Source organism: Peromyscus eremicus, chromosome 5 (assembly GCF_949786415.1).
Source record: "Peromyscus eremicus chromosome 5, PerEre_H2_v1, whole genome shotgun sequence".
NCBI lineage: Eukaryota > Metazoa > Chordata > Mammalia > Rodentia > Cricetidae > Peromyscus > Peromyscus eremicus.
The window spans coordinates 68,835,415-68,859,712 of record NC_081420.1 but is presented as its reverse complement, the minus strand read 5'-3'; the positions used below and the strand labels follow the sequence as shown (position 1 = coordinate 68,859,712).

Genomic DNA, 24,298 nt, shown 5'->3' with positions numbered 1-24,298 from the left:
TTTCTGACAGGAGAAGTTCTGTTTTGGGAAGTGGGGCTGCCCAGCATCCCATAGGATGCTCTGCAATATTCTTGATTTCTACTCACTAGATGCTGGTAGTTTGCTTCTCCACTGGGACAACCCAAATGCTCCAGATGCTGCATGTCGTTAACTGTCCTCGGAGGATGGTGCTTGAGAACCATTGAATTAAAGCATAGGTTTCCCCTTAACTACAAACAGAAGGACCTTAGATTTATAAATCTAAGTGGGCTACTACTGTCTCACATGCACAGCACCTTTCAATTTCTAAATCTTTGTCATGTGATTCTTTCAGCAACCTCATAGATGGGCGGGAATATGTACTCCCCTCATATAGATGAAAGCAATGATACACAGAGGTGTGAAGCCGCTCTGTGGCAGAGCAAAGAAGAAAAAGTGGCAGTAACACTAACACTGTTGGCAGTAGACATGCGGTTGAAAACTCTCTGACTCCTGCCATAATTTGAAATGATTGCGTGACTATGATCCTCCAGCCCTCACACTCTTTCATTCTTCTCTTCCATCATGTTCCCTGAGCCTTAGGTGTAGGGGTCATGTTATAGGTGTGTCAACTGAATCTAGGGACCTCACAGGCAGTTGTTCTCTTCATTTTGACCAGTTGTAGATTTCTGTAATTGTCTCCGTCTGCTGCCAAAACAAATTTCTCTGGTGAGAGGATGCTGTACTTATTTGTGGATATGAGGATAAATACCTACAATGCAGTTGGAAATTATACTGATATAGGAAAGGGGCAGCAATAGGTCCTCCTCTAGGGTTCATGACCTCACCGACTATAGATAGCTGATTAGATTTCCAGTGTGAGGCATGACTTTCCCCCTCTTGAGCAGGTCTCAAGTCCAATTAGACAGATGCTGGTTGCCTCCAAGATATCAGTGTTGCCATTGCACCCTTGGGGATCTCTTGTCATGCTGCTCATTGTTGTGGTTCTTATTTTAACAATTTGGCTCTTGCTTCTCTTGGAGCATCCAGTTCACACACCTTATACTCTTTATCCCAGGTTCTCATTTCTAATATTGCAGAGGACAAAAACTTTCTTCCTATAAGCTTGGTAAATATTACCCTAGCAGGACATTAATTTTGGGAAGAAGTTTTCATGACCACTGAAGGAGCTAGGATGAGTTGTGTGACATCACTACCACTTACCCATTGGAATGCTTCTTCATTTCTCTCTCCTGGGCTCTCATCAAGCCCTACTGGCCTCTTAGTTTATTTTGTGTCTGGCTTTCTTTTCTTCTGGAGTAGAGCTGGATGGTGGGAAGCTGGGAGATGAGACTCTAGCTTGAGAAGATTGTCAGGTTAATTCAGATGGATGTTACTATTTGGATATGACCTTGAGAAACCCAGCATTTGACAATATTTTCAGACCTAGCCAGTATGGAAGAATTAATGAGGCTTCTCTGACTTTGTAAACACTGTTTAATACAATGCATGTAGTGCTACCATCTCTGTAATTTTACGCTTATTTCTTCTGAGCCTTGTAGTTTCAACTCATGAGGTTCTTCCACGTTTTCTTGATAGGCATTTTTATTTGAAGACCATAATCTCTTGAATTTTCTGGCTCTATGACTTGAATTGTCAAATCCTCAGGTTTAAATTTGTGTTAGTACCCATGACTTGTGATAGACCTTTTTGACATGAATACTTTCTTTCCCTCAATATTGATTAGTTTGGTTCTAAGACTAAACTAGGGGGCTGGAGGGAGAGCTTAGTCAATAAAATGCTTGCTGTGCAAGTGTCAGGACCTGAGATGATTACCCTGAGCCTGTGTTTAAAAAAAGCTGGGTGTAGTTGTGCGGACTTGTAATCCCAATGCTACATGGATGGATACGGGATTCCTGGGGCTCACTGGCCAGCTAGCCTAGCCTAATTCGTGAGACCCAGAACAATGAGAGATCCTGTGCCAAAGAACGAAGTGGACACCTGAGGCTATCCTCTGGTTTCCACCACCATATGCACACATTTGCACATGCATAAACACACATATGCACACCATATACATACATATATGCATGCACACACAAATAAATAAGTAAATAAATCAAGTAAATTGGGCTTTTCTTTCCATACTGAGATTTTGGATAATTTCATTTTGTCACAGTCTTTAGAGAAAGTTATATATAGATTAACCTACTATGAAAAAAAATTATTGAATGGCAGGATTGAAAAGGATATTGGAAAAAGTGTGATGTCTTGGCATCTTTTTATAGTTGTAAATATAACTGTAACTTTGCACAACCTGTCAGTAAGTCTGCTGTTTTGTAATCAGGTTAGCAAACTGTGTCTTCTAAAAAAAAACACCCACATTTTCAGTTGTTTTTGAACCCTCTTTTTTAAATAGGACTTCATATGTGCTGTTAAGATCAGACATACAGAAGTGATGTTTCTCTATATGCATGTATTTTAAGAGTTCAAATCCATTACATTTTCTCATTATAAAGTCCAATGGTAAGAAGAGGTGATTTTTATGAAATGATACTTCAGAATTATAAGTCTGAGTGGCAAGTGAAATTGCATGGTACCCAATAGAAATAATTTTTTGCCTTATGAATAGGACACCTGAGTACATGCAGTAAGGCAGTTTGTAAAAATATTAGCATGTTCTTGAAAATCTCATGTGATTTTTCACTTGTACATGATTGGCAGATGAAAAGTTGCCTCATAAAGAACGCCTCCCCACCCCAAATGAGTTTACCTGCATGTGGGTACAGTTGGGGCTGAGCCAGCTAATGGCTTCACAGTACATGTGAGAATGCCTTCTAATTACACTTTCAAAAGCAGATAGCATGCAGATTTTTTTGAATGAAACGCAGTGGAACCCTGCAGATAACTGTAAAACTTTATGTAATATCATAGACTACGTTTTGGCAAAAATCTTGCTAAATTATTATTACAGCCTGTAAGTATGGCAGTCTGCAGTTGCTACATTTAAAGTCTAATGAAGTTCCAGTTTTAATCCATAGCTCAGTGGAGCTGGCTGTTCATCTTGACCTGTCTGTTGCCTGGAGTACAGTGCCCAAGTTGTCCTTAGAAAGGCCTGGTACCCAGGGAGTCTCTGCAGGAGACTCAGCAGGAGCAGATGATATCTTATCTACAGCAGATGCTTACTACAGTCAGTGAATGTACTGATCACCATCATGACTGTGTATTCTCTTAGTCTGAGTTAGAAGAAGGAAAGATGACCCTAGGGACTCAGGGCCATGTGAGAAATGATGTCTTGACATATCAGTTCAGGAAAAGCACAGTGAACTTGAGCCATTTAGGTCAACTGTCTGTGTAAACTTTAAAGAACGACTTTATTATATCATGATCTGACATCAACACAGCTCCAAACTGTCATGGAAAAAATATAAATTCGATTTGTATGTGCTCAGAGAAGGCAAGAAAAATGTAAAGGCTTTTGAAGAATGTTAACAAAAAATAGTTAAAGTGATTCTAATAGTTATGAGGTTAACTTTAGTTTCCTGAGACAGTGACTGTAGCTGGAGTATTTCTCTCCAGGTCTCGCCAAGCCCCATGTAGTCCTGCAGCCCACTTATAAAATAATCACTCAGAAGCTCATATTAGTTAAACTGCTCAGCCATTAGTTCAGGCTAACTATTGACTAGCTCTTACACTCAAATTCAGCCCATTTCTGTTAATCTATACCTTGCCACGTGGCTCGTGGATTACCGGTAACTTACACCTTGCTACTCATCGTGGAGGCTGGCAGCATCTCCTGACTCAGCCTTCTTCCACCTAGCATTCTCCTCTCTCCTTGTCTTGCCTACACTATCCTTCCTGCCTGGCTACTGGCCAATCAGCGTTTTATTTATCAATCAATCATAGCAACATATATTCACAGCATACAGGACATCCCACAGCAAGTGACTATGGGATGTTAAATTATTGGAGGATGCTAGACAGATGAATATATATATATCTTTCCACAATATATTTACTGCACAAGGTTGCAAAATACTTAATATTTATTTCCTAAGTGTTAATGCACATTGAATAGGTTCTAGAGAGTTTATTTGTGCTAACACAGGATTCCTCCATCAGTATTCTCCCAGCAAGCCAGGGACAGGGATGTAAAAATAACCTTCTGCAAGGAAAGTAGACTTTAAAACCACGAGGCATAGAAAGAGTTGGAGAAACCACAAAAGGCGACACAGGTGAACGTGAAGAAAGAAGGAGCCAGGGAGGTGGGAAGAAGAACGTCTTTTGAGGAGCAGGTCCCAGCTTCATGGGTTTTATGCTGATGGAGCCACATTAGCTAGGTGTGTCCTGTTTGTTTCTGTTCAGTGTTTGCGTTATGAGTGGAAAGGACCCCATCCTGAGCCAATGTTTGTTCACCTACATGAAGGGAGGAAATGTCATTTCCCTACTACCTGAAGGTCACATTGTAAGGCAAGCTTCATGTTTGTCCAAGTGTGACAACATGTGTCTACATCACATGCCAGGCCAAACTTTTCCTGTGGCCCACCTTGATCTCTTAGGCTTGGCTGTTTCCTCTCCATTCCTCCATTTCTTCTGTCTGGAATATTTATTATATTTATCTTTAATTGACACATAATAATTATATATATATGTATATATATATACACACACATATATATATGTATGTATATATTTGGGTACAAAATGGCCTTTCTGTTCATGTGTACAATGTATAATAATCAGTTCAGGGTCATTGGCATATCTCTCATACACACAAATATATCATTTCTTTGTGTTGGGAACAGCCCAAGTCCTCTCTACTAGTTATTTTGAAATAGCTAATTAATCATTGTCAATCAGCCACCCTACGATGCTGGAGAACATTAGAAGTTACTCTCCTGACTGTGTCCCTGCACTCATTGTCCCCCACCCCACCCCCTGCTCCCCCAAGCAAGTATTTACTGAGCTCATGTTGTGAGCCAGGCACCAGTAGTGTTGGAGATCATGCCAGGAATGTACTCTGACAAGGGACAGGACAGCCAGTTCTTGCTGCCTCAGAACTTTCGTCAGAGGGGGTAGGGGAGGCTGGTCAGAAAACATGAATGAGGATGGGAAGCACTATAACGAGGGGAGGAAAGTCCATCCAGAGTGCTCTTATCCATCTTGGAAGGCTAGGAATGCTTCCCAGAGAGGGTGATGTCTAAGGCAGGATCCAAAAGATAATCACGGTTTTCAAGGGAAGTGGAGTGGGAAGCAGATAGATGTTCCAGGCAAGAGGAATAGCATTTCCCAGGGAGATGGGACCAAGAAGGGTGAACTCTGAGTATGGAAGTGGTCCCCTTGGCCAGAGCACGGAATGAGGGAGAGCTCTGGAGAGGGCTGGACACAGAGGCCTTGGAGGACAGGAGCCTGGACTTTATTCTAAGATCAGTGGGACACTATGGCACCAGTGCAAGGTTTTACTTGGCAATGTAACCAGATTTGCATTTGCACCATTTATTTCAGCAATTCAGATAGGAGGGGTAAGACCAGCAAGTATTGTATCGTGTGTGTGTGTGTGTGTGTGTGTGTGTGTGTGTGTGTGTGTGTGTGTGTATGTGTGTGTATCAGATAGAGATGGCAATTGGTTAATGTATGAGCTGTTAAGGTTACCCCAAGATACCCAGCTTATTCATTTCAGTCCCAATAAAAATGAGAAAACAGAAAACAGAGGAGGCATTTGTTTTAGGGATGGGAGGGATGATGAATAGCTGAGTCGCAGGCTGACTGAGTGTATGGTGGATGTGAGATGTTCAAAGGGAAATGCTGCTGGATCTGGGAGGGATGATGAATAGCTGAGTCGCAGGCTGACTGAGTGTATGGTGGATGTGAGATGTTCAAAGGGAAATGCTGCTGGATCTGAAAACTGGGTTGAAAAGAAACCAGCAAATAGCAAGTCATAAAGCTTTTGGTGGTGGTGTGGACTGAGCAGAGGATAGCCCGTGTGAAGTGCTTGAGGTGGGCTACATGGAAGAAGATCTGACAAGTCAGAGAGAAGGAGGAACCAGGGGGAGAAGCAGCCAGACTGGGCCTGGGTGGGGACACAGAAGGTGAGAAAGAGCACATTTCAAAATAGAGGGATGGCCAAGCAGCAAGAGGACTTAAGGATACCTACTAGATGTTTCCATGGGAAGTCATGGAGACTTTGGTGAGATAAGCTTCTAGAAATCAACTTTAAGCCTGGTGTACAGTTGAGCTGAGAGTTGGAGAGGAGATGACCCACTACAGAGAGGTGAAGCCACTTCTAAAGGAACTTTGGCTGAAGGCGAGAAAGACGGTACACGTGTGTTAGAGTAATGGGTGGGATGAAGGCAGGCACAATGAAAGCCAGGAGAGTTTTGAGCATGATCCGGTTCTTGATAGGAGGATCTAACAGAACAGGGTCGGAGCTTTAAGTTTTGGGTGAGAGAGAGAAACAAACAAACAAACAAAAAACAAAAAAACCAGTGACAGAGGGCCATGAGAAAGGATGGGATCTGGAGTAATGACAGACATGATCTTAGCCAAGCGTACCAGTCCCTTTTCTAGTGTGGCAGGAGGGAAGGGTGAAATAATTGGTTTTAAAGCATTGCTTTTTAGCATTTGTTTTCATCGTGTTCTTTAAAAATGTTTCTTCACAGACACTACCCAAAGCAGTCCTTCACCACGGTGGCGGATACACCCGAAAACCTCCGTCTGAAGCAGCAGAGCGAACTGCAGAGTCAGGTAACACGCAGGAGGCCTGCTGTGTGATGCCGGTACTAAAGAGGATCCTTAAGCCATTGTTCTGAGAATGTTGTCATTGTGTGGTTCATGCTGGTCACCAGCGGGCATGGAGATTGGCAGCAGGCCTGTCTGGGCACTCTGGGCGAAAGTACTGAACATCTGTATTGCTTCCCCTCTTGGATCATCCCGATAGTCTCAGTTTTGTTATTCACATGGGACTAGGGCAAGTAAATGACTTCTGGTCAGAGTAAATATTTTCCAACAATATTGATTTATGTGGTCCTAAATATTTGAAAACATTTTGTAAATAGCTTTCCCATACTGCATATGTGGGGGGAAACACAAGGTGTTAACTTGACCCGATTGCATTTCATGTGGGGCTCACACCCTGTCTGTGGATCTCACACCAGCGTCTAGCTTTGTTTGCATCCTGTCACTTTATTCATATTTTTTCATATGTCACATTGACAGCATGAACAAAGATTAGAACACCACAATTGGCTCCCAGTCAACCATTTTAGATGCCAACTTGCCTTCAATATGTTGTGGCACTTGGGCTAGGACTAAGGTTTTGAGTGGCAGGGTTTTCTACGGGACACCCAATTTCAATGCAAAACGCAGGACACTCTTTCAAAGACCTTACCTTAACTGACATGGTAGAGGAGGATGCAACTTCTTGGAAGATTATTGGTCAGTGATGTAGTAAAAACTGCACCTTGCAGGGAGGGAGGAGGGAAGAAGGAGGAGAGAAGTGGGAAGAAAGGGCTGTAGGCCCTTTGAGCTGTTCGTTAGTTGTGGCCTTGGGTCAGCTGCCCAGGTTCTTTGTGCTTCTGTAAAACAAGACAATCTGCCTTGCGTGTCTGTCAGGAGGCAGCTGCAAGTGTCTGAGTTAGGGAGAATGAACTCAGCCTTCCACAAAGCCACAGGCTCCTTTGCAGTTTTGCGTTTCCAAAGCCATGCCTATGGTAGGGAACTAATGGGTACTGGCTCATCAGCTGAGCTAAAGGTGCCCACAACGGATCACCATGCCCAAAGGGAGTTGTGTGCCTATGAAAGACAGAGTCATTGTACTATGAGATTCCTGCTCAGTTTTCAAGGCTCCATTCACACCCAGTGAGGAAAGGGTTAAAACATTTAAAAAAATTAAAAAAAAAAGTTCGTGAAGGTTTATGGCAATGTTCTGGAGAGCCCTTGCTATAAAAAGGGAAAAAGGGAACTTGTAAAGAAAAGAGGTAGTTAATTAATAATCTTTGAAAATGTCAGTCTGGAGTTCTGTCCAAGAGTTGACAGTTCCTTAGGGTGAGATTATGTCCACTGTGGTTTATCCACTCATGATGGGAGTTTGTGATTGCCTTCAGTCTCTTTCTGTGGGACTTGGAACCTTTTCTCAGCCCATTCGATGACAGGAATAGAGCTCAAAGTAGAATTCATTGTTGGTTAATGCTGTGAAAATTGGTTGGGAGCTAATGTATGATTTGTGTAAAATGCCAGTCCTGGTGTGCTAAGCCATTAATTCCAAAATTGGGCACTGGCCAAGGAAAGATGCTGTTTGCATTGCTAAAGACATTTCTGCTTAACATTCCAGAGAACTCATCTTCAGCCTATGCACATCACTACACCTTTCTTCTTTCCAAGTTAGGGGTCATCAGATAATCATAGAGAATTAGTTCAAACATATCAGAAAACAGAAATCAGTCCACCAATCAAACACTGTTTCCTGCCTATTGCACACCCTGATACCACAGGAAATTTAGTTAACCCTCTCCTCACTAAGCCTACAGAGCATGTGAGAACAGAGGACCAGCACACGTGTGGAATGACTAAGCCTAATTAACAATATAGATGCAGAAAGAGGGATCTGTGTGGATTGGATGGAACAGAGTTTCATGCTCATGATTGGATATGAATGGGGGTCTTGAAAGCTGAGCAGTAATCTCATAGCAATACTGACTGTCTTTCATAAATAAGTACACAGCTCCCTTTGGGCATGGTGATCGGTTGTGGGAGCCTTCAGCTCAGCTGATGAGCCAGTATCCATTAGTTCCCTACAATATGCATGGCTTTGGAAACACAAATGGAAAAGGAGTGTGTGGCTTTGTGGAAAACTGATTTCATCCCTTTTCCCCATGTAGCAAGTTGCAGACTTTGGAAACAGTATGAACAGATGCTGCCAAGTGGGTGGGACAAGAGCTAACAGATACATGCCCAAGGGGCTGTGGGATCCCAGGAAGTGACCAACTGAAGGCATCGGATTCTCTGTAAGATTTCGCAACTATGATATTCTCTTGAAAGAAAGGGTGGCATCCCATCAGACAGGCAATGTGGAAAGTTCACCTCTGTTCAGGAACCACAAACCCATTTCCTGCTATGTACAAGGTGTTGGGAAGTGGGTCACGGACAAAAAGTCACTGTCTTCGTCAACAACATCCTTTCTGTTTTTCAAGCATGTAACTGCAAACCTTTTATTACCTTTTAAACAGTCCTCTGAGATAGGCATTTGTTGTTTCTCTTATTTGAGTGAAACATCTTATAGAGGATTGAAATAACTTGACCTTCTAAGCTTACCTAATAAGGGGTCAGACTTAGAACTCAACCTGGATCTGTGTGCTCCTAAAGTCATACAAAGTACCCTAGTCCTGTTGCTCTGAGGGTGTCTAGAGAACATGTACAAGCAAATCATTGCTGTGTAAGGGGTGCACATCTAAATGAGGAACTGTGTATGCAGTAGAAGTAGGAAGAGATCCCTAGGATTTTATCTGAGAGGTTACATTTCTGTTAACAGTGCATCCACTTTTGCAAAACAGTAGAAAGATATCTTCTTTAATTGTGATACTTAGTAATGGAATTTTTGATCTAATTTTAACTTATTAAATGATTTGATTCTGCAACAGACCGTTTCCTTAGAGTCTTGATCTCTGGAATTCTAAACAACTCACCAGGTTGGGAGGAAGATTGACTATTGATCTCTTGTATACTTAGTTTGGCAATTTTTGATGTTACTTGAATTAAATAGATTCATAGCTCCGAGTCTTCAAATTCTGAAATCTTTTAGACTTGTTTGCCTAATACTGGTTACTTTCAGTTCATTAGCTGATTTATCAAGTGAGAAAAAAAATGCAAAGAACAATGGAACTGATTTTTTCAGTCCCATCTAGGCAGTTATTAATAGCTGTTTGTCATTATCTCTTTACGTTTTATCCCTCTTTTCTCCCCCCCCCCCACGGTTGTCTGGAGGATTGTAAACACTGGCAGTGGCGTTTTTAAACTACCACTCCATCCCCCCAAGCGTGTATGGGCTCTCTAGGTGCCAAGTTGTCATTAGAAAGCGAAATCAAATGCTAGGAAGCAAAAAAACCACACCAGAAGTAGCATCTCGGAACCGCAAAGCAGTGGCTCACAGCATTAACCAACTTGCATACAACTGGGGGACATCTACTTGGCCAGCCACAGACCATGGTGGATGTAGACTGCCCCGGATCCTGCCTTTCAAGAGGAAGAGAGCAGAGGAAAGGCCTTTTATCACCACTAGCTCCCCTTTTATCAGACATCACAAGGTGAACTGCTTCAAAGAAATCACATCGGTGGTGCTTACGAACCCCCACTGGCCTGGGTAGACCATTTGACAAGGAGAGAAAGTGGAACTCTCTCTTCAGTGGTTAGCATCATAATTCACCTGTGGGGCATCAGGCTTTTATAGCTCACCCAGGGATCAACATAATAGCTTTTCTTCTTTTTATGGTAAAAGAGTGAGCCCTGGCTTGGTGAGAGATGGTTTAGTGGGTAAAGGCACTTGCCACCAAGCCCAAGGACCTGAGTTCAATCCCTGGGTTCAAGTGCTTCAAGTTATCTTTTGTCTTACATATGTATGTCATGACATGTGTGTACATGAACATGCACACACACACACACACACACACACATATACACACAATAAATAGAATAAAAAATTTAAAGAGAAATTGAGCCTTGATTTCCACAGACCCAACTTACAAATAAAAGTTGGAAACCAAATGTGTAACTTGGAGAAACCTTAAATGTTTAAGACCACTAGCCAGATGAAAAGCTCTTGGAGTCTCCTGAGCTTACTATTTTAATATTCTGTTATAGGAAATGTCTATCTTTCCAGGCTAGGTGGTGCACACTCTTTTTGAGAAAGAAAATGCTCAAATATTATCAGTTCTCTGGGTCAGGAGCCTATAGACTTTTCTTATGGCCAGGGAAATGATTCTTTAAACAATTATTCAGTGGAGGCTCACCTCTGCCCCGATGGAAAGAGAACAAAATGAGGCTGTGTACCCAAGGCCAGGTAGGGACAAACTCCCACTCCCTTCTAATTCCCACTTCTCTTTACTTTCTCACTTCCAGGGCTTTTGGGGACCATGAGCTTTAGAGAGTACAACTTGGAAAGCTACTACTCAAAATGAAGATGTCAGTAGCTTCCCCGCTTCCCTGCAGACAGGAGCAGCTCAGCTCTTTGCAACCCTGTTGGAAGCAATAGGGATTGGGCCTCGCCATGCTCTTTAATGGATTGCATGTAGTTTATGATTATGGATACCATAACAGATTAAGGATGGTTATGATCAGGATACAGCTCATTCTGAGGCCCGTGAGACCTCACTTTGTACTGCTTGTTGGTTCTGTTTTAATCTCTCAAGTTTTTGCAGAGTCACAGAAAACATGGACCACAGCGGGTAGCTTGTGATAGCAGTCAGGGTTAGGAAGGGGCATGATTGTTTTTACAGGGAACCTAATAAACATCTTTGTGAACATAATGGAGATGTGTTCAACAGAAGCCTCAGGAGTCTCACAAAAGAAGTATTGTGGCACACTTGTCTTTCTCTGGCTCGCCCCTTTCTCTGGCTCGCCCCACGGCCTTCTCATACATCTTCACTCCATATTCCATTTCTAGAGGATCTTCTTCAACTACTGACCATCTAAACACCTAAGGGAGTGTTAGTGATTACCCGACACAAGACCTCTCTCCAGGGACAGTTGCATTTTGAAAGGCATTCACTGGGCTCTGGGGAAATGACTCAGTGGCAGAGTGTTTGCCAGATATTCCTAAGGCTCTGAGCCCCACCCCAAGTGCTGGTTTTCTTTCTTAGGGAAAGTAGTAATCATGACATGACCTTTAGAGACAGTTGGGGTTATTTAACTGATAGCGTTATATTTTATGTGTCTGTGTGCCTGTCTGTGTGCATGCATTTGTGTGTGCAGATATGCTTGCCTGTTCATGTGTGTGTGGAGACCCGAGGTCTCCTCTGGTGCTCTGTACCTTGCTGACTGATTGATTGGGATAGCATCTCTCACTGAACCTGAAGTTCATTGTTTAAACAAGCTCCTGGGACTGCCTTTCTCTGACTCCTAGAGCTGGGCTTGCAGACATGTGCTACGGTGTTTAGCTTTTACCTGAGTGCTGGGAATGTGAACTCAGGTCCCCATGCTTGTACAACCATCACTTTCCTTACTGAGCCATCTCCCCAGCCCTTTAATAGTTATATTTATTATCATTTGACATGAGTAGTCCAGGCGAGCCTCAAACCCACGATCTTCTTTGCTTCTGCTTCTTCAATGCTGCCATTCTAGGCATGAGTCACAACACCCACTTCAAAATAGCTTATTGTTGTTATATATGTGTATCTGTGGGCGTGTGTATGCCATGACCCACGTGTGGAGGCCAGAATACAACTTTGTGGTGTCAGTTCTCTCCTTCCCCCTTTGTGTGGATTCTGAGTGTTAAACTTATATCACCATGCTTGTTGATCAAGCTTCAGCTCACTAGCCCCACACCTGGTTTAATTATCTTTTAAAGACATTTTAAGGAGTTAGAGGCCTGCTTCCTTTCTGCAGACAAATACATCATTGATCCCATTTTGCTTTGCTGCATGCTAACCAAGGAACCCGATTCTAAATGCAGATCCATTCTCCCCTCAAATTCCCCATCTTAGTTGACTACTCTTCACTACCTTGGGACCTCTTAACCATCCCTTGTTTTCTTGGACCATTTCAGACTTCTAAACATTAAAAGTGTCTTTAGATGCTTTCTGCTGGCAGTTACTGTGCTCTGGGGGTCTTGGATAATAAGCCTTTCATAGTTGCCTTTTAGTTTTATTTTTCCTTTGAATCTGACTTTGGCAGCCTTGCCTGTCTCATTTTTGGATTTTTTTCACTGTTTGATGTGGTGTTCTCATTGTGTGGTGGGGCTTCTTTCCCATCGTGTCCATGTTTTTGTGGATGTGGAGGTAAAAGTTCATGGAGAGAAGCTTTGGTGTGTTTCTCTTAAATGTTTCGAGGCCAAGAAAATAAGGCAAGATTATGTCTCATATGTAGGAAGGGATGAATGTGAATAGGAACTTCAAAGGAGAAACATGAACCCACTGATGGAGTGCATATCTTCAGGGAACGGAGAATGCTGAGCAGATGTTAACTCTAACCTTTGAGACTTTGCCGTTCCCTACAATTTCCCACTCTTGACTAAAATGATGTAAGAGATAACAATGTCAATAGTGAGAGATAGGAGAATAGCCAAGATGTTTTGAAGTGCTGTGTTATGACTACGTTTTGGAGCTTTTAACTGTAAGGGCATGGTGCCTTGCTCTTTAGCCTCCCCAAACAACCCATAGCCCTCTGTCTGTTTCCAGAGCCCCCCAAAAGCTGGTTTATTGATGACCTACCTGTTCACTCAACCGTTTTTCCCATCTGCAGCTCTTGGTAGAGGGTGTAGACATTGTGCCTTGGGTGAACAGGCTACAGATTATTTTGCCGCTATTAGGTGCTTCAGAATCAGATAGCTGTCATTTTGAGATCTCCCCAACTCCGTCATTTCTCCCCGCCATACTTCTGGATTCTGTACATATGGATTCAACCTGTAGGTCAAAGATATTTGCAAGAGAAAATTGAATGTGTACTGAGTATATCCTAGCTTAAAACAACAACAACAACAACAACAACAACAACAGCAACCAAACAGAACCTGTCACCGTTCCCTAAACAATGCACAGTATTTACATGGCATCTATATCATGTTAGGTGTAGGCAGAGTTTTCCTGTCCTGACTGCCTGCTCCCAAATAACTGGCAGCCACTTCCCAAATAACTGACTTAGAGACTTAATGTAAATTATAAATGCCCGGCCACTTTACTAACCAGCTCTTATAATTTTAACCCATTTCTGTTAATCTATGTGCTGCCCCGAGGGTTGTGGCTTTTACCTCTATCCCATTTTGTGTGTCTGACCCATTCTCTGTCTGTCTGGCGACTCCTCTGACTCCCCACTTCCTCGTCCCATCATTCTCAGTTTGGCTTTCCTGCCTAACTTTATCCTGTCCAGCTATTGGCTAGTCAGCTTGTTTTTTAAACCAATCATAGCAACATATATTCATCCACACAGTGTACAGAAGAATTATTCCACAGCAGTTAGGTGTCCTAAGTAATCTAGAGATGATGTGCTTGTATCATACCATCTTATGTAGGGGACTTAGGTGCCTATGAATTTTAATATTAGTAGGTGGGCAGCAGGTCATCCTAAAACGAATTTCCTGTTGATATTGAGGGACAATGACAAAGCCTGTCAGTTCCATGGCCTGGAGTCCTGTTCTTTCTCTCCCTTAAATTTTGTTCTGCCATAGTATCTTACACTTAAGAGCCCCAAAGAAGAGAGCAAAGAGAATGACACTTTGTGAAGGAGGAATGTCGTCCTCTGTGTAGGAAACCAACTGTCTATTTCTGGCTATGATAGATAGGAAGAAAGCTTTGGTCATGGTTTCTCTTGTGCTGGCTGAAGTCTCAGAGAAAGAAAGTAGAAGGCATCTTAGATACAGGGAAGAAAAAAATCTAAAAGCAGAGGACCACCCCATAAGATGTACTCCAGGCCTTCCCACCTTCACTGTAGACCTGGGGCTTCTACAGTGGTGGGCAGCATGAGAACCAGGGCTGCATTCTTGGCCCCTTAACGTCTTCTGTGATATGGGAAGGGGACACAAGTTCTGGGGTGCCATGTAAAGAGCTGTTGAGAACACTCCCAGAGCATCTCCAAGGGGCATTGCTGTTGTGTGTCTTTGAATCCAAGGGAGAATTGTGTGAGAGTGGGGTGGTGGTCATGGAGGTTAGTTTGGTGAGAGTCAAGGAGGGCCAGAATCGGAAGATTATTATTAGGTTCTCTCTGCACCAAGGGAGAACACACAGTAGGAGGTCAACAGCCACAGACCTGGGTATCAGATGTCAGTAGGGTGTCCAGCAACTGAGAAGACAAATGCCACCAAGGCCAAAAGAATTTTAAGCAAGGATGAAGGGATGTGAGCCATCAGAGCCCTCACTCAGTTGTTAATTTTTCATAACTCACATTCAAAATCATTTATGACATTTATTTTTATTTCTTTTTTGTGTATTGTGTGTGTATGTGTGGTTTATGTGTGTGTGTGTGTGTGTGTGTGTGTGTGTGTGTGTGTTGTTGTTTGTATACACACACAGAGGCCAGAGGATGTTGGCAAACTGCTCTGTTACTCTCTACCTTACTTCTTTGACACAGGATCTCTTGCTGAACCGTGAACTAGGCTGGTGGCGATTGTAGGCCCCTGTCTTCTCTGCCAGCAGTGTTAGGATTACAGGCCTGTGGGTAACCATGCCTGACTTTTTTTCCCTGGGTGCTGGGGATGGAACTCAGATTCTCATACTTGCACAGCAAGCATTCTTACTTGCTAAGCTAGCTCCCCAGCATCCACTGCAACTTTTCTAGATGCATCACAAGACTTTTAATATTTTCTGTTGATGATAATCACAATAACTATACTCACTAGCATGCTTTCAGGAAGTCTCTTAGCTGTTTTAGTTTACCATCCTTTATGTTTATTTTCTATCTTCTGAGCGTCTTCCACTATGTACATATGTACAATGAAAATTTATCCATGTATGTATGGGAGTATAGCTTGGTGCTAGAAAGTGTGCTTAGCATGTATGAGGTTCTGTGCTCAGTCCACAGCACCATGAAAAGCTTGGCTTTATCTCTCTACAGTGCTATTATTTGTCCTTTGTTCCCACTTTTCATTTCTATAAGTAAACTGCTTTATTGAGACCCATGCTTGAGATAATTTACTGGATCCAAAGATTAGGTCAAGTCCAATGCCCATGGATCTCAGTCCAGTACACTTCTTTGCTTCCTTACCTCGAGAAGCTAATGCAGTGGCATTCTATTTCATTTACTCAGCAGGACCATTAATTAATACTCTTAATTAATTAGCTAAGAGATTCATTAATTACTAAAGAGATTAACTACAGACTGAAATGTGACTTCTTTCTCTGGTGGCTGATGTTTCAGAGAGAGAGAGAGAGAGAGAGAGAGAGAGAGAGAGAGAGAGAGAGAGAGAGAGAGAGAGACAGGGAGACAGGGAGACATATCAGGTCGGCAGAGGAAAAAGCCCCAAACAAAAGAGACCACCCCATAAGATGAAGTATTTCTATCTTCCTCACAAACCTGTGACAAATTTAGGGCTTCTGGAGCACGTTGGGCAGGATGAGACCCAAGCTGCATTTCCCAGTGGATTAGTCTCCCATCTGGAAGGCCTGGTGATAGAAGCCCAGGATATTTGCTGGGATCCTGGGATGGCACTTACAGTTTCTTCATGTAATTTTGGAATTTGGATGCTGCTCTGAAACCTTTGCCTTGTGGTGGAATCAGATAACAACCTGGATCTGCAGGACAATATTGAACTCAGAAAAGGCCTCTGAGGGCAGACAGCAGCGCACGATAGACTTACAGTACTGAGGATTTCAACTCTTAGAAAGTGTGTAGGTGTGTATAATTACTATTTTTTGTTTTACCAAAAAATTGTCTGACCTAACTATCATTTCACTTGTCTTTAGAACTTTGTTGTTAGTTCCCACTGGTTTCAGAATGACTTTCCAGTTGAGAAGAGGGAGGGAGAGAGGGATCGAAGATGGAAGACTAGGAGGATGAAATGGGCCCATGAAGCTGGTATGGTGGGGGTGGGGTGTAGGGACGGAAGATGTTTAGTTTTTAAAATACAAAAGTGCATTATCAAGAGAGAAAATGAAATGTTTGAACCAGGAGTCCTTCTGAGGAACAAGGTAGGTTGATAGAAATTTATTATGGTATTACAAAAGTTTATCTTAAAAGGTACCCAACAGGTAGAAGGGCAGAAAAACCCGAGGGCAGTGGATTCAACGACTCTGAGAGAAAATGCCTGTGAGTTGAGAGTGATTGTGAGTAAGATTGTGAATATGTGAACAGATCTTCAGTGAAAATAGCAGGCAAATAAAAACTGAAATGTGTCAGAGATAGCTTGGATCAGAAATCCCAACTTACACAACCAGGGGCCCAAACTGTTCAATCAAGGATTAGAAGATCTCTTTCTTGGTAAATCAATGACTTTTCAGAAGACCATTTATAACCATGTAATAAAATATCCCTAAGTAAGTCAAACATGTACAATTTTTAGTTGCGATATGTTTTAGGAGCTTCTCATAAAATTAGAGCAGGGCAATAATGTTTGTTACCAGCAGGCTGTTTAATATTTATACCTGTATCTATGGATACATCATCTACAGCTATATCTAACTATATGTAATATGATATGTAATAAAACACTGGACAAAAGTAGCAGTATTTTTTTCACCCTTAAATTGTCTGGAACATATGAACCTGCTGTACGATCATGTAGGAGTACAATGACCAACCAAACATTAATTAAAAATGAAATTATCATTGATGCTGTTTTAAAAAAAAAATGTTTCTTTATATTTTTAAAAATCACTTCCTTCCAAACAGCACAACTAATGTGCTGTTTCTGAAGTAAGATCTCTATTTGGATTTCCAATAATATTGGCTGTACTGTTTTTTATTTTTTCTGAGATATGGGTCTCAATATGTAGCCCAGGTTGGCCCGCAACCCTGTTATCCTTCTGCCTCCACCTTCTGAGTGCTGAGATTACAAGTACTGGCTGATTGCACCTTTCAACTCAGTTGCTCATTATAAAGTGTCTCAAGAGAGCAATTGAAACTTTCTTCCCTATTTCTCTCCCTCCCTCCCTCTTCCCTCCCCCTCCCTCCCTTCCTCTTCCCCCCTCCCTTCCTCCCTCCCTCCCTCCCTCTTCTCTCCTTCCCTCCCTCCCTCCCTCTCCCCTCCTTCCCTCCCTTCCTCCCTCCCTCCCTCCCTCCCTCCCTCTTGCCTCCCTCCCTCCCTCTTGCCTCCCTCCCTCCCTCCCTCCCTCCCTCCCTCCTTCCCTCCATTTTGCCATCTGATAGGAGGACCAGGATGATGGCAAATCAGAAATGAAGGTGACACAATGTGATCCCACTAGTAGAGTGTTCTGGATTTGATTTGCCTGATACTCTGCCCATTTATGTGAAACTGTTATTGACAGACTCTGACCTATGGCTAGGAGGGAAGCTAATAAGCGTCTCCTGTTACAGAGATGGTTTTTTCAGTTCACGGTTCTTTTAGACACAAACAAATACATATGCCGGATTTGGAACTCCCTATTTAAACCAGAGAAGTCAAGACTAGTGAAACCGAGAACTCCGTCCTATTTTTAATTAAGTGATCAATTGTAGGGGTTTAAAACAACTTATAGGATGAGTATTATGTTTATAAACCACATGCTGAAGGCAAAGCTTAAGTATCTCTATATTATTGGACAAATAACAGATTCTTTCCAGGATCAGCTTAGAGTCGAGTATCTGTTTGCAGCTATTCTGGCTTGAAGTGCTCCTACCCAGTCTTAGCACCTTCGGCATGGTGATTAGTACTTTTGCGGGAGAATTTGGTAATCTCCAGGGGTCTGACTTTCAAATTTTTTATTCTTTACTGGTCTATCACTTGTCATGAATATGTATACAAAATATACATATGTGTACATATGCAAATAACACACATAAAATGTTCCTTTATTTACTCGTGTATATGCACCTGTACACACATATATACTATAAAGTTAACTTAGAGAATGAGCTGTTCATTAAAGGCAGAAGAGACTGAGAAAACACATCCATCTTTTCTTTCCTGTTGTTAATGACTAAATATTATGGAGTTGCTGCTGGGTACTTGTCTCAGTTACATTTCTATTGTGGTGACAAAACACCATGTTATGGGACTGCTTAATAGCTTTCACAACTGAGCTACTTTTATTCAAAAATATTACCTATCCCAGGCAGATACCCATCTTTTTTGTTTTGTTTTTTGTTTTTCGAGACAGGGTTTCTCTGTGCAGCTTTGTGCCTGTCCTGGAACTCACTCTGTTGCCCAGGCTGGCCTCGAACTCACAGAGATCCGCCTGGCTCTGCTTCCCAAGTGCTGGGATTAAAGACGTGTGCCACCACCACCCGGCTTTGCAGATACCCATCTTATAAGCATAAACTGAAAGAGTTCTTACCTGTTTTGATAGGGGCTTGTTAGTGTCCTTTAGTGTCCTTTTTTTTTTTTTTTTTTTTTTTTTTTTTTCACCTTCAGGGTTGGGGACAGAAAACAGAGGCTTGTGCATGTTAGGAAAGTGGTCTGTCACTGGGCCCCACTCCCAGATTTTGGCTTTCCTATCATTTCTTATGCTAGATTTGAGCTCACTGTGTAACTCAGGCTGATTCCAAATTCTCTCTCTTCTTGTGTGCTAACTGCTGGGATTACAGGTACACTCCATCATGTTCTGCTTAGTGTTTTTTTTTTTTTAATTCTACTTTAAGTTTTTGTTCCTTCATGTATATTTTGAACTAACAGCTCACTAGCTGGTTGTTATAATAACCATACTATTCAAGTGTCAGGAATATAATATAACATTTAACGGTAAGGATGGTAATGTATGAAGCAAAGGAGAGAGACTGGAAAGTAGTTTCATAAAAATCAGGAGCCTTACAAGGATGAAGAATTAGACACTTTCTAAGAGGTGGGTGGATAGATTGCCTGTTTAATTCTGTCTTGGCATTAATTACAAATGGGGGAAAATCACGGCATCCTCAATTTTAAACCATTACCCACAGAGAAATTTCATGGAAGGGCCTGTCTGCATTTCCTTTAATCGATTCTGTGTAAAGCTGTTTCAATTATTTATTGGTCTAACCTACATTTGCTGAGAGTCTTTCTTGGCTCCACAATGCTTGACTTCCATGTGTCTATTGAGTCTTCTCAGGAGATATGCTCCCAAACCTGCAAACACTGAGGGTCGCTTTCTCCTGCACCTCATTAGTCTGTCCCCTCTCATCCTCGGTGCATGTGTTTATCTTTCCTTGGAAGGAAGCCAGTGACAACTCGATTTTTCTTTACGTATATGGAATGGCCAATTCTCTTTGAAACTCAATTCGGAGAAGAAATGATGTGTGGCCTGGTTTGGAAAAAAACCTTTCTGTTCTTTTTCCCTCCTCACCCCCTTAAGCTACTTGTAGAGCTTGTTCCTTCTTAATATCATGATGGAGATGTTGCCGCAGGGAGATTATGGATGTCCTGCCTTCTAGGCACAATTTAAAATGTTCTGTTTTGGAAATGTGAATGCTACTGTCTCTTTAAGAAAAACCATCTAAAGACAATAGTTGAAACTTAAGAACATATATACTCCTTTCCTGCAGTTCTACACCCCTGGAGTTTCTTCTGTACATAAACACAAAATCACTAGCAAAGATGGCATCTGTATGCACACCTCTATGGTTTAAAAATGTGGTCTACAGATTTAAGATCTCAGTGTTTTATCTCCTTGTCTATGACAACACTGTACAGTTCAGATTGGCAGGGGCTAAATTAGCCAGTTTTAATGAAATTTCCTTGTTGGCTGCTTAGATGGACTCCCTGTGAGTTACTTCTCCAAAGTTATTCAGTATTTTAATAAATATTGATTGAATGCCTTTTATAGAGCTTTTGTGCTGTAAAGTACTCAAAGAACTGAGATGTGATCTCCCCCCATTGTGTGTGTGTGTGTGTGTGTGTGTGTGTGTGTGTGTGTACACCTACCTCAAGGACTGTTTGCACATGAACTTAGCATCTTGTTAATGATGCATGGGGCTTCCTTTCCTTCTGTTAAACTCCACCTCTTTATCCCTGCCATGGTTCTGTAGTGAACTACACTCATTCATGGACCTGGCCCCTGACATGCTAAGTGTGTGGCCCAGAAATATGCATGGTTAGTGAGTGCCTGTGTAATTCTTGCATGTGTTGATACTTGAGGACCAGTTTATTTCATCCCAGATAATGAACCTTCAGGCATTATTTCTCAGAATTTCCCAAGATTCTCCAGTCCTTGAAAGCCTTCTCTCACATGACATGGAGTTTTAATATTTTGCAACATTAAAACCAGTCAGCGTCTGAAAGACCAAGGGAGGTCTGTGATGTGAGATACTTGCAGTCATGTGCTACTGTAGATGGCTCATGGAATGCACATCATCATTCCCATTCCAGAAAAAAGTGGATGGAAAGGTGAGAAGGAGTGCTTGGATTTAGTTCTGAGGTTCTAAAGTTTTTGACACAATGCATTATTCCTTTGAAATGGTCTGGTATTTGAAATGGCTCTGAATTTTCAGTGTTTAATTCACAAATGATATTTACAGTTTAAAAGAGATCTTCTGAAGGTTCATCTTTTTCAGGTGACATCACTGCCACCAAATATACAAAATTACCCTTCTAAGGACAAAGAAACCAATATAGGTCAGATCCAGACTCTAATGGTTTTTTAAAAAAAATCAGCAGTCTGAAGCACTTATTTCAATATCTTTAAATGATGGAGGCAGCAGATAGATGTAGATATACACTTACATGCAGGAAAAAAAAATTTTATTAAATTTTGTAGTTTGTAACCATAAGAGTAAAACAAGAAATCATACCCATTTCACCACAGGGATGGAGGGTGGATTCTTTATTCTTTGAATTCCTTTTTTTAAAAATGAATTTCTGTAACAAAGATAAGAATTGAAAGTGTTTATCAGAAATTTATATTTCATCCCCTTTCACATTTCCAAGAATTTTGAGATTTATCTAAAGTTTCAAATTAATGAAGCAAGGCTTGTTCATATGCATAGCAGAGTTATATGAACACCTTTTCTATAGCTCTTGTATAATTGTCCCTGTGTAGACAGCAGCCTTTATCCTTTTCTGATTTGAAAGGTCCTGTCTGAGAACCTTTTATCTCCTCAGCAGGATATATACAACCCAAGTCGATGGAAGAAACTCATGACATCATCCTTCAATCAATAGCCATCGATTGAGAAGACTTAATTTTAGTGCTATGTATTAGGTGCCAGGAGGGACACTGAAAGGAAAAGCCATGATTTCTATCTTTGAAGAATACTGCAGTTCAGGAAGTAGCTCAAACACACACGTTATGACATGATTCTGCAACAAAAGGTCATTTAAGCAAATACTAGTAGGGCTGGTGAGGGGTTGGAGGCCATGGACATTTGTTGAATTGTCAGGAAACAGCTGATGAAGAACAAGACAGGAAGGATGGCCAGCTGGATGGCAAGGGAGGTCAGTCAGGTGAGCCTGCGTTCCTGAGGATGAGGGAAGCTGTAGTAGTAACAGTCCATAGACTAGTTAGACTCCCTGAGTTGACCAACTTATGAAGACCAAAGGCACATTTTACCTTACAGGTTTAGAGTTTCATTGCCTGATTGAAATCTTTCCCAAGAGTTCTTTTGAAAGATGTTTATAGTCCAAAGTATAGCAACCGATGAGGTTCTTGGCAAGGGTAGAGAAAATGCCATGAAGGAACTGTGTTCTAAAGATTTATAAAACATGAAGTACGATAAACAGTGGTGGGTATACAACAGAGGGCACTTGCCACAAAGCTTGGAAGCTTGGATTTTATCCCTGGAGCTCATGTCAAAAGCTAGGTGCCCTGGGATGCATCTGTAATGTTCTGAGTGAGTGAGCAGGTAGAGACAGGAGACTTGGCCAGAAGCTCTCAGGCCAGCTGGCTTTGCGAAGATAGAACGCAGAAGCCATAAGAGAGACCCTGGGAGGAGATGCCCGAGGGTTGCCCTCAGACCTTCTCATGTGTCCAGCACCGCCCCCCAACAATAACAACATTTAAGAAACAGAGAAACAGCCTCTTTTTGGAGAAAACCGGTTTTTAATGATGTTGGGGGTGGGTAGTTATAGACTGAAAACAACAGTGAAACTTAAAACTATCATATTGGTCCAATCCATGGTTTCTGTGTTTAACCTCAATGAGAAAGGGCTCTGAAGAGTGCTGGGAAGGAAACTTGCTTAGCTGCTTTTTAATCCTTTAATTTCTGTGGATTCTGAATTTTCAAAATTCATTTGTATAAGGAAGTGTTTCAGATCTTTGACGTGGCAAATCTTACACAGTTTAGTATAACTTTGTAGAGTTCCACATAGTATGTGGTAAGTAGGATCTAGATGACAGTTCTAGTATTTATCTTGAAAAGTAAGAGGCAATTAAGAAAGTTTTTTTGTCATAGGACACAAAACTGTTCAATTATTTTTGAATAAATTTTTTATGACTCATGTTAGCAACTATTGCAAATTAACATTTAAAAGAACAATGTCATACCAACATTAAAAAAAATAAGGCTCCCTCCCTCCTACCCACATCAGGGATATTTTATTCTTATCTAAAAAGTACCTACTTCTCTTCAGAGGCTGGCATTTATAATGAGCAGGGTCCTTTCATATCTTGAAAGAAAAAATATAAATACAATGAGGACCAAACAAATCACCCTGATTAAGGTGTATGCATTTATGTCAATCCCAAAAGAAGAAATAATTGATATTAGAAAAATTAGAGAACCTGTTTGGATTATATTTGATGTGGTGGGAGGGAAAACTGGGTACATTAAATTGCTACCTTAGAGCAAAGAGAGAAGTTATTAGTTTTTGCTGGAAAATGAAAACAATTGATGATTTCAAAGGACTTGGGTTTGAAAGAGTGTATTGATGTACCAAGGAACATTGAGCTGCCAGGATCCGTTCACATACAGGGTGCAGAGTCAACCACCTCCCCATTACTGAAAATTGGGCTTTACCAGTTGCAGCGTTACTTGCTTATTTCCCTGGATTATTTGTGATAACGCCATGTCTTGCCTTGCAAGTCATGTACTTGGGTAGGCATGAAATTGTGACCATTGTAATCTTTGTATGACCTTGTGGGTTCTTGTCCTGTGAGATATATATGTGATACAATGTCTATCTGCTTCTCATGATGTGCCAACCTTCTCCTTCTTCTTATGGGATATGATGGGAAGCCACTATGAGCTTATTTCTTTGGGAGTCTGCCAGGAAATCAGCCAGGGGAGTCACAGTGGCTATCAAAGACTGCCTTTAGACGACCTTCTTCTTGACTACCTTCAGCTCTGACATTTTGAATGCTGTTTTTTTTTTTTCCATGAAAGTGAGAGCTATCAAAACTAACTGGGCATCTGCACTAGGTTTCACAGGCAATCCCAGAACCTTGGGCAGGTGGGAAGATTCCTGAACTGGCTTAGATCCTCCAGGGTTGGCCCTCTCTTCCTGAGATTGTTCTCCATACCTATCTCTAAGGCTTCTGGTGTTTCCTCTGCCTCTGGCTTTCAACCATGGCCATCATGGTCACCTCATCACCACCTTCCTTCTGTTTTCCTTGCCCTTGATTGCTCTATTCCTCTTCAG

The 24,298-nt window shown here is 41.7% G+C and overlaps 1 protein-coding gene across 1 annotated transcript in view; it reads left to right on the top strand.

The window, feature by feature from the left end:
• The window catches only part of Nebl (nebulette), a 359,628-nt gene that overhangs the window by 139,384 nt on the left and 195,946 nt on the right, over positions 1–24,298 (top strand). Inside the window, exon 3 of the mRNA XM_059263625.1 lies at positions 6,618–6,702. Coding sequence (XP_059119608.1) covers positions 6,618–6,702 — 85 coding nt within the window. The remainder of the gene's footprint in view (positions 1–6,617; positions 6,703–24,298) is intronic.